The 11,551-nt window shown below is 43.1% G+C and overlaps 1 protein-coding gene across 1 annotated transcript in view; it reads right to left on the reverse strand.

The window, feature by feature from the left end:
* The window catches only part of BAIAP2L1 (BAR/IMD domain containing adaptor protein 2 like 1), a 35,126-nt gene extending 23,899 nt beyond the window's left edge, over positions 1-11,227 (reverse strand). Inside the window, exons 1-2 of the mRNA XM_088529433.1 lie at positions 11,126-11,227; positions 2,254-2,329 (exon numbers count right to left, since the gene is read on the reverse strand). Of these exons, the coding sequence (XP_088385559.1) occupies positions 2,254-2,329; positions 11,126-11,176 (127 nt within the window). The 5' untranslated portion in view covers positions 11,177-11,227. The remainder of the gene's footprint in view (positions 1-2,253; positions 2,330-11,125) is intronic.
* Positions 11,228-11,551: the final 324 nt, after the last annotated feature.

Below are 11,551 nucleotides of genomic sequence, written 5' to 3' on the forward strand. Positions count from 1 at the left end.
ATAAAGTAACTCACATCACAAAATGATGACAAATAATGTGGCAGATATATGAGGGGAAAAAAAATAACATGTGAAAGGTTCAAAACGTCTGATACAGCCACTCCCAGAAATTACCATTAAGGCCAGTGCTGTGCATTTGTCATGCGCTGCAGTGACAAATACGATTCCTTGTCAGGGACTGTGAAACAGTCAGAGCCAAGGAAATCCCAGGATCCTCTCTGATTTTTCCACTTCAAGGAAACTTTAGACTCCTTAAATGGTAACACTTCAAAGACCCAGGCTTTGAAATACGATCCTCAGGTTATAGAGGCTGATGCTAGATAACCAGATGTGACTTTCTGCTCTCTGTTTTCGGCTGGTACTTGATTCCTTACATTATTGCAAGTTACTCTGCTCAGCAGCTTCAGTGGGGGTAGATTTCTGGGATAGAGGTGAAAAAATAGCATCAATATCCATAATTTCTGAATCGATTTATTTTGACTACCCTTATCTTTGTTACTAAATTCAGATGGGAAAGCTGTATCCCAAGTGTTTTAAGAAGTAAAACTTAGCCAACAGGTGCATGCACAATCTGAGGAGAATCCTGAAGTTTTTGCAATCCCAAGCAGACAGTCCCTAGTTAACCCTTGGACACTTATCTTTCTTTCAGGACAAACTTTTTTTTCCCTCCACAATTCTACTGTCCATAGTTCAATTCCAGCTTTACAGGAAACATGAAGCATTTGACATATATCACTAAGGTTTCATTTATTCTCAGTTAATCATTTCCTGGTTATATCTGATTTAAACAGTGAAGCCAGTTTTGCTGGAATGAATAGGGAAACACCAAGATTTGCACAGCAGGGCAACAGAATACACAGAGAGCAGATCTGCACCACACAGGGGATTCCTGACATTTTCAACGTATCTCGAACTGATCTGCATACTGCAGAGATGAAGTTATGAGAAAAGCTGGCAAGGTTTATTGTCAAAGGCAAGGAAAATTATTTAAATCTTTTTTTTAATAGTTAATTTCTTATCCCAAAGTATAGCCAAAGCTTAATCCAAGCAGACACTAACAGATGAATTTAGAATATTCTTGGGGGAAGACTACAATTGCCAGTGATACCATTTTAGATGTGCATTTTATAGTTTCTACTAGCAAAGGTGACATATTTGGTCACTTACCAGTACATTCCCTGACAAGCCTGAAGTGGATTCCATCTTCCAAATGAAACAAGGATTATTTATGAGCTTTCAGGCCCTTCTGCATTATACAGGACTCATTTCTTTTTAAACTACTACTTATAGGTGCTTCATCTGAGATCTAAAATCTCTAAAGTATATTTGCTATTATTGTGACTAAGTTAAAATTCCCTTATTTTCATCTCCAACATGCTGAGGTTTCATCTTTTTCTCAAGCCTCACCTAAAATCTGCATGAAGGGAGACTTCACTGTCTACTTGGTTATGCGCTACTTCTGCAGTATCACATTTCTCAGAGTACTAGATTACGTGTAGGGTAAAGATATGCCACAGAGTGGAAATTAGGTAAAATTAGAGAGATTTTACATTGCTTTAATATGGTATCAAGCAGTTCAACAGGTATGCGTAAGTGAAATGGAGCAAGCTTTAGCAGGTCCTACAGTACAAGTTTGGGGAATCTGCAGCTCAGTCTTGAAAACCCATTTTTACATAAGTAGTTTCTCTGAAGTCAGTAATAGAAGTAAGCAACCACATCATTAAAAGTTGGAGACATCAGGCCCTTTGATTCAAATTTATTAATTCTGATTTTGACTTCATTAAAGGGACAGCAACTGATTTATTTTGGATTAAAAAAGAAAAAAAACACCTAGTCCACTCCTGCAATTCTTATCTGTTAAAATTGATCTGTTCACAGGATTATGCACCTGGGTTACTACATGGGTATAGGTGAGCAGGCAGAGATCTAGGAATGGAAAATGCCTTTGGAAGATACTTCCAGGAAAAAGAAAACATCTAATTAATTTATATAAGTGTTTGCTTTTTCATTTATATAATGTTTATAATAGAGGTTATTTATATTTAAGCTTATTTTGCAATAGCTCTGTGTGTAAGTGTTTGGGGTGCAGCTTCTGCTGGACAGTGCCTGAACTGTCCAGCCCAAATCATGTTTTTCCTCTACTACTAAAGAGGAGGTCAACATGGAATTTGATAACCCAACCCTCACATATCATATGAATACTTAATTAAAAGTTTAACCTTTTTTTCTACAGTTTACATACAGAAGACTTACCATTAACAGCTTTTTCATAGTTCTTCCCAAGGTTTATTAAATTCCTCAGACCTGGATTGAACTGTTCCATAACATTCTAGTGAATAGAAAATAAATTTGTGTTACAGTCAAGACAATTCAGCAGTGGATGAAAGTCTTTGTCTGAAATACATTTAGATCTAGATTTATGTGTACAACATATAAAGCCCAGTGGAGTCACTATGAAGAGGAGGAAGGCAAAGGGAAAGAAAATTCAACAGAAAAAAAAAATAGACTAAACTTCTATTTCAGTTGAGGTTAAAGAGAAATCTGGCTGTTTATTATGGAAAAGGATGCCAAGCACATGATCAGATTTTGATGGTGAAATATGTGCAAGAGGAAAACCTTTTCTCCACTACTAATTATAAAAAAAAGAGAAAAGAAAAAGAGCAGACAGTTGCCTGTGGGCAGATTCAGCACTTGCTATTTAAATGCAACAGAGGAAACTGAAAGATCATCTTTTCTATGTTACAGATAGCATTTACGGAAAGTAGTTCAGATATTTTTTTAGTTTGAAAAAGCTCTATTTTATAGTGTGAAGCTATAGTATTTCAGAAAGGAAAATTAAACTTATTGTCCTCAATTAAGTAGAAGGAGGAAGAGGGAGTGGAAGAAGTTTTGCCCACTCCAAAAAGAGAAGTCACCACAAAATCTGAGCTGTCCCTACAGCTACAGTATAGGAAAATTCCATTTTCTTCTTTCCATGCAGAAACAATAACTATATTATTCCAAAATCACTACTCCAAAATTCCTTCCTTATTATGAGCACTGAAGGGAAAAAAAAAAAAAGGTAAAAAGAAATGCCGATATGCCAATATAAGTGCAGAAGCTGCTCAGTCCTCTAAATCATGTTCTTTAAGGCGTCTTGAGCACATGTAGTATAAATAGTGGTATTCCAAAGTATTTTATGATGCAGTGAGCTTTTGGATAGCATCTCATGAGAAATCAGTTTCTTTCTGAATGATAATCCCAGGTTACTCTGGTATGGGGGCTGGCTGGTTTCTTGAAGTAGAATTGCCACCCGAATTTCCTTTAGAGATGCAGCATCTTTGTTCAACCCCCTCTGCTTCGGGAGAGACGCACACCCCAGCATCTGGCAAATTCTAGAATACACCTGCCTGCTAAAGCTACCACGTTCCAGCCCTGCCTTTTCTTTTCCATGCAAAATACAATTCTGTGTAAAATCAGCTACGAAGTCTCAGGAACTCTTCAGTGGTGAAGACTTTTATTTATTTACCATAACATAAAAGCCCCATATTTCCACTTTCCTAACAAAAGTAGAGCCATCATGTTATTCAAAATATTAGAAATAAAGGAGGATCATGTGCTACTGAAAGACACCAACTTTTTGAATCTGTTACTATTTTTATGACTCAACTCACATCTTTCTAGGTATTGTTCAAACACAGAAGGAATTCAAAACAGACACTTTTGTTACAAGAAACAAGAGACATCAAACAAGTTAAATAGTATCAGGCTTTCATCTGTTATGCTACTAATAGAATGAAAATATTTTTATTTAGGACATACACAGATCCAGAAAGAAAAGGAATACCCTGTCTTATTTTCAGGCAAGGTCACTTATACATATATACATATATATATATATATATATATATATATAAAATATAGGGCCAAACAGGATGACCTCTAGTTAATGTAAAAAGTGAAGGAAAAAAACCCTTCAAATCCCACCAGTACTTGGAAGTCATGGTAAGTAATTCTTTTCAGGGAAGATGCAAAACTCTCTTTCCTTATTGCATTACATACTAGACTGGTACCATTTAATATACTTGACACTTGTATATAGTCTTGCTGGAAATTGATAAAATTATGGGTTCACATATGGGACTGAGCGATGACAGAAAGGACTTTAAGAAAGTCCTTTAAGAAAGGACTTCAGTATGAGTGTGACATCCACCCTGTTGCTCTCCCTGCCCCTGTTAGACAATTTTGGCAATTTATAAAATGTGTTAATTGCCAAGTATTTATTTAATTTAAGTTGGTCTCCATCCATTCTACAGGGCCTCCGCCACTTGCCCGTCTCGCCATCTCACCACTACCAAGATAAAACGTGGACTGTCGGCATCTCTGCATGGGGCCCAGTACAACTGCCTCCTTCAAGCAAGCCACGAGTCAGAAACGTAAGACAAGTTTCCTTTTAAATCTATAAATTTAACAGTTGCCAAGCCTCTGACTTTCCGTTTTGTAGGCAGTGGAATTAAGGAATTTGTGGTCCAAGCAATTATTTTATCATTGCTCTTTAACAGTGACAGCTGATATGTCATTTCATAGTGGTATCACAATTCCAAGTGAACATGATACCAAGAGATATAAAACTATTAAGTTCTTATGCCGGTGCAGTATACATGTCACAAAACTGGACAGAGAGCTACAATACCCCTCACTACTGCTTTATTTGTACAAATTAAACACAACTGGAGCTGGTTTCTGATCTGTACTATTACACTTTTGCCCATCCAGACATGATTGGTGCAAGAAAACTAGCTACCGCGCCAAGGTCCTTCGTCTGCAGTAGCTCACAAGCTACCTCCAGCAATCATCAGGGAAAGGGTGGTTCAGTTTGGCCAATTATACCAGTTCTAGAAACTCAGCAGGACAAAATTTCAAGCCTGCCCCCTCCAAATGTGTCATTACTACTATAAATCTTGCTGTCCTGCTGCTCTCCCCTCAGCTGAAGCAGTGGTGGTCAGTGCCTTTCCTCCCTGTGTGAAGTTGGCTCTTCCTGGTCCCATCTTCTCGTTGTTTCTTCCCAGCAGAGTGCTGGAAAAGAGGTCTATAGGAGCACCTTTAATCAATGAACTATGGGAAAAGGAGGAGTGAATTAGGGGATTGTGTTAGGATATAGTCCTAAAACAGGGGGAAGAGAAAGTGTGCACAAGCGCAGCATGTGCCCATGCATGGTGGGTGCTAATCCCAACGCCACATTGCACTGCCACCCCATGCTGAAAACTGTATTCCCGACACAGGTCCTGCGCTCCCCTCTCCAGAGAGGTTACAGACAAAGCCCCTTACACCTGCACCCCTGCCACCTAACCAAAAAGTCTCATGGAAACAGGGTAACAGTTGATCTCAAAAATCCCATTTTTTGGAATGAATGTCTTAAGCATTCTGGACTCCAGTTTCCTTGGCATCTTCCGATTTGGATTCCAAACTGCGTAAACTGTGATTGCACCTGCGTCATTAACTGTTTTAAATTTGGAAGAAGTGAATAAAACTCAGCAGGAACAGCCCTGCCCTGGAGAGCTCCCTCCTCTGAAACCAGACACCCTCGTTCTTTGCTTTCCCTGGACCCGATAGGCATCAGGTGTTTGCGTCCGGGAGATACGAAAACAGAATGAGGCCGCCGAAGCATTCCGGAAGAATTCCAGTACATCTGCCCGATGTGTGTGTAAAACTGCTGGGAGGGATGAAGAAACAGTTTATAGCTCAGTGCCTTCAGTAGCTGGAAGGCACGCAGCTAATGGATCTTTTCTCCATTGGACCAAGGAGGCTCTGGAAGTTTTTTCAGTCTTTGCACTGCCACAGTGGGTGATTGTTAGCAGAAGCGTCGGATCCGGGCTCTAGACGTGAACGCCCGAGAAATGGCAAAAACCTGAGCAATGGAAATTCCTCCCTGGAATTTGCTTGGTTTAACACAGGCTATGCTTAGCTGATCCTCACAGTTCTGTGAAAGGCTCATCTACTTTCCTATTAAGGGTGTGTTTCTGATAGAAGGACACAGAGCTTAAAATAGTTACCTTGTAGGTCTCCAAGATTATCTAATGAAATAACTTTTAGAACATTTTTCCTCCCTTCAGCATTAGAAAGAGGCATAAAATGTTTTTTTTTTTCCTATTGAGAATTTGATCCTCAGAGCAAATAAAATCTTGACCTTGTTTTTAGAGCTCTTTTTATAAAGCTAACCATCGTTGCCATCCTTGAAGGAGTGACGTTCCAAAAGACACATTCTAAAAAGAAATATCTGGAGCACTTTTTCCAAAAAGAGAAACTGCTCAGCGGCAACTCCCTTCTCAGGACCAGACGGTCATTTAGTGTGGCTAAGACATGTCTGATCATTTAAAGTGATTTTTGTTCAACTTACAGGGCAAAAAAAAGCTGCTTGAAAAATCAGAAAAACAACCGCTTGCGACTATAGCTTGAAAAACTATTTATTTTCAAATGCTGCCTTACTATTTTACAGTTTCCCTCATTTTCAGCTTAAGGAAAGGGTCATGAAAATGACTGTAGCAGAACGCCCGTGCAGAATGGCAATGTATTGCATATGTTAAATCCAGATCCAAAAACTTTCAAAACGGCAAGGCCAAAGGAACACAGAAGAATTTCCAGGCAAGAGAACCACAAATATAAAGTTGTCAAAAGCTGCAAACAGCATCTGGATTGTGTTATTTACAGTGCTGTGCATAGCTATAATGCTTCTGTCATTATCCAAATAGACAAGACAAAGTAAGAAAAAAAGCTGAGCGAAATGTAATAGCTCCTCAAAGGTCCCAACACATCATCTCTAGAGTGAGGAGCATAACTAGGGTGAGGAGCAAAACCCAGGCCTCCTAATCGCCACCCTGGTGTCCTATATTCTGGTGACACACTACCTCTCACCAGGAGAACAGGTAACCAGAAGAGTCCAGGAGACACAGGATTAGATCCTACAGCTTTCTATTATTTAGGATGAATGGAAACAAAGAGAAACACTTCCAAAATAGGCACCTGGAAACATATTTTTAATGCAGAGAATTTTAGATTTGTTAGGAGTGTCCTATGATAAAAAAAAAAGCTCAAGAAAAATATATCCTGGTCAGTCAAGTCAATAAATCATTGTATAATCTGGTATGAAAGTTTCTATGTGCCTTTCACCACGTGAAACCAACAAGAGTTACCCAGCCCCGTAGCAAGGAGCTCGCTAAAGACGACCAAGCCTGGTATTTCCCCTTGCTGCGTATCTGTAGTTGCTCTTCCTCAGTTCCTGATACTCATAAACAGTGTTAATCTTCCAAACAAACAGGAGCCTTTGTGCGAGCGCCTTCCTGTGAGCTGCAGCTTTGCCCTTCACCCTGAGAAGACAAGAGCTCGGCAGGTACCGGCGGCTCCGCTCGCATCCTGCGGGCGCTTTCGGAAGGATGGGTGGAAATCTGAAATTGTAAAACTAACATGGACAAGTAGGTCTTGATGTCCAATGCTATGCATATTACTATCACTACAGCTATTCTTAGCTAACCATTGTGCAACCACTGGTATTTGATAAAGTTGTTGCTCCTCTCTTCAAAAGAGCGCAGCTGAATTTTTCAGAAAAGGCTTTAGCGTTGCCATATGATGTCTCAGAATTCACTTGACGAGATTCAAAACCCTGACAGAAAGCAAGTTATAGTGTTCCACAGCACTTAAAGCATTATGTATGCTGTTGCATCTTATCTTCCTCTCCAGCTTTGGAAACCCACAACAAAGCTCTCGTGAGTGCAGGACAAAGCCCTTCACACATCTGCTGGTAAGTTATCTCTGTTGTAAATTAGCATGATAATTTTGTTTTAGAACGGGTTTGGCTGAATGGAAACAAAAAATCAGGATGCTAGCATTTATTCAGAAAGACCAAATGTTATGAGTAATTATTAGTCAGCTTGCTGGAACACTTCTTGTTTAAGAGCAACATTAATACATCACCTATCAATGGGTCGCAAATAAAAACTTCTTCAGGTTATGAACACGTGACCCTGTTTAGACAGGCACAGCTCTAATAAGGTCAAAATTGATCATCTGCACTAAGATAAACTCTGTTATGTACAAAAAACGAAAACAAAAAAGCCCAAAGCACTCCCTTCCCCCCAGTAATATTTATATTTCAGCAATTCAGTTCAGTGAATGCTCAGTTCAGTTCTGCAGCTTGTGCTAGGATCTTAGGCGAATTCTAACTACCATAAATTAGTACCATAGTCTAATCTTGTTGCAAGTCTATTTTAAATATAGGAACATGAAGGTTTTTAACTGATCAGATATATTTCCATTATAAAACAATTTAGCCAGTAAAATAATTCTGTGTGTCTCTGTTCAATCAGAAGAACACAGCCCTGTATGGGATAAATAAACTAATATATGATTTTTCAATTGTCTCGTTATACACTTTGGGTGATTATGAAATGTTCGGGGTAATATTTACTTGAATACTGAGAAAAATATATATATATATATATATGTAAAATCAATGCTTTCAGTATTTACCACTCACACCAGTGAATTTAAGCTTATCACCCTTACCAAGGTCTCTGGAAACCTCAAGCCACGGAGCAATACACGAGATGCTCACGCAAGCCTCGGTCCACAAAGGCAGAACGATGGGTGTGTAATTCAGTATTTTCTTGCCATGTTCCCTTCCCCTCCATAATAGCCTGTCTCACAGTTAGGTGACAAATTGCCAACGTTTCCCTTCTACACAGCAGTTAAAATGAAGCTGTATCAGCCACAGTGACACACCGCCTGGTCACAGTTCTCCAGGGGTTGCAGACGGGCATAATTTGCAGGGGAACTCGTATCTCTGCCGAGGGCCACCTCACTGGTGAGGTGCAAGGGCAGGGCAGTGTCACCCCAGCGAGGCTGGCAGCAGCCGTGGTGAAAGAAGGGCTGTGGCCGTCGTTACTCATCGGCTCCCACACCCCTGGGCTGCATTTCGCACGTGCCATTCCCATTGTGCATTAAAGTGATTCTCCAGGTATTACATAAAGAGCAAATGTCAGCCTCCATTTCTGCGTGCGCACATGCGTGCAATTGTGGATTACAGTGGTTATTTACTCGGTTAGCTAAAAACAACATTGAGGTATTCGCTTTCTTATGTTGCTGCCCGCAGAGAGGAGAAATGAGATAAAAACACAAGGTCAGCACTCAGCCACCTGATGATGTTCGCAAGTTAAAGCTTCACTTAATATACCTTGCTATGCATTTAATAGATCCAGTGGATTAGCATTAGAAGGAAGAAAGAATGGAAAATAGACTAGCAAGACCCTGAGTTTCCTTTTCGATTATTTTCCAGCTCACCCCAAGTTGACTTTTGGACAAGCTGACAGCCTGTGTTTCATCCTGCAGAGCACAGATACATCTTTATTCCATTTAACTGGCCTCTCCAGATGGAGCCTTTCTTCGTGGCAGGAGAAGCAAACACTGGTGTGGCTGATGTTACCGGCATCAGCGGGGCGTTCTGAGCACGGTATTGCCATGATGGACACGGCAGGAGCAGACCAACGTCAATGTTACTTGAGGACAGAGAGAAGGCTCGTGGCGCAGGCCGAGCCGCGGCATAGGGGCCTTCGTTCATGTGCTCTAAGCGAGCGAGCTGTAATCGCAGCCCCAGCAACGCCGAGCACAAAGGCGGGTCCTCTGTCCTTAAGAGGGGAAGAATGTTCAAGAGTTTAACTTTGAGAGAGAAAAAACTTTCAACCAGACCTGGAATCCTTTCTCTATCTAAAGGAGCTTTCATAGCCTATCTGGATAAAGTTGCAGCTTTTAAGGGGGGCTGGGCAGGAGGGTTTCCAGCCTGGTGAGCACTAGCGGTGTGGTGCAGCACAGCAGACCGCTCCAAACAGCCGCAGACCTCTCCAAATACCCACACGGGGGGCCTTTCATCACCCTGTCAGCATTAACTTCATATTGCTGTGCTTTGGCCGACTGTGTCAGCCTTGAATGTCCATTTTGAATTAGTTACGAAAAGAAATAGTAATTAAAAACACACACACACACAACAGGTAAACTTTCCCAGGAAACAAGTAATAAGGGAAGTTTTTTTTTTTTCCTGGCTTAACTTACGTAATGCCCATTAGAAACCCAGGCAAGGGGAGCGTTTTTCTGCCCTCTCTGCTGTGAGCTCTCCTGTGTCGCTGCGGGAATTGTCCGACACAGCAGCCCGGCCCCAGCTCCCTTTCTCCAAACCCGTCTGCCTCCCTTTCTGCCCTGCGAGCCTGTGTTTGCCGATGGCTTTTCCGAGAAAAAGGAACTTATGCTCAATTATGGCCTTGCCATGCACGCAGGTAATATAAAAAAAAAGCCCTGGACTGTTTATGAGAAAGAGCTGCATGATTCTAGTGGAGGAAATTTGCACCCAAATGAACTCGTTTTTACCCCCCCGGCCGTTTTGCCCGAATTCGATACCTCCGCCCAGAGTGAGTAAACAGAAAATGGGACGCGGCACCAAGGTAGCTCGCAGAACAGCTGCCCAGAGCGCTGGGAACAACAAAACTTACTGTGAAAGCGCAAGGGTTTTTGAAGGCTTTTATAGCATAACAAGAACTGATCTTCAGAAACATGAAAACAGCCGACAGTAAAACGTGAAGATTTAGCAAACAGTGAGCTAGAAGGAAAGGCCAGTGCCCTGAAAGCCTCTGGGCCCCAAGCTGCAGACGCGGCTCTAGCTGTAGGATTAAACACACTGGCAAACTTTGAGCATTTTTCCCCAGTGTGACACAGGAGGCAAAACCAAGAGCGTGGCTCCAACACTGCGGTTGTTCCCCAACCAATAAAATGATTTTTTTTCAGGGCGTTTTACTCCATGAAGGAGGTAACCTTGGACTGTGCACGGCTAGAAAGACTATGCTTTGCGTGGGGGCGCCGCAAAAAGAGACATACGAAGCTTTTAATACAAAATGTTGAGTTTTTGGAGAAAAATAAGTGAAAGGAGAAGAAAGCAAAGGGAGCTGGGGACGAGTGCCCGTCGCCTCGGAGCCCCGTCGCGGCAGCTCAGGGGCTGTGGGGGATCCCAAGGCGGCCGGGGAGCCCCCGAGCCCCGTGCCCGTCGCGGCCGAGAGGCGGCGGTGCCGGCGGGGCGAAGGTGGCGGCGGCGGCCGCGCGGGCTACTCACGCGGTAGGTGCTCTCCGTGAGCCTGTTCACCTCCTCGGGGTTCCGCGACATGGTGGCCGCGCAGGCGGCCGGCGGGACGAGCTCCGTCCCCACCACGAGAGCGCCGCTCCGCTCCGCTCCGCGCCGCCGAGAAACTGTCAAAAACTTGCGGAACCGGCCGGGCGGCGCCGCGGGGCCGGGGCGGGGCGAGCGCGCCCGCCTGACGCGGCGCGACTGGCTCGGCGGGAGGGGCGGCCCGCGCCGCCCCCACCTGCGCCGCCGCCCGCGCCCCGCGCCGCCTCCGCGGGCGGCCCCGCAGCGAGGCGCGGCGGGAGCGCCAATCCCCGAGGAATCGGGTAACTTTGGGCGAACGCGGCTGCCTGGCTTGGCCCAGCGCGGCGAGCGAGGCGGGGTGCGGCCCCTGCCCTCGCCCCGTCCCCGCGCAGG

The sequence above is a fragment of the Tinamus guttatus genome, unplaced genomic scaffold (genome assembly GCF_059628265.1).
Source record: "Tinamus guttatus ecotype Peru unplaced genomic scaffold, ASM5962826v1 Tinamus_guttatus_pri_ptg000330l, whole genome shotgun sequence".
Taxonomy (NCBI): Eukaryota; Metazoa; Chordata; class Aves; order Tinamiformes; family Tinamidae; genus Tinamus; species Tinamus guttatus.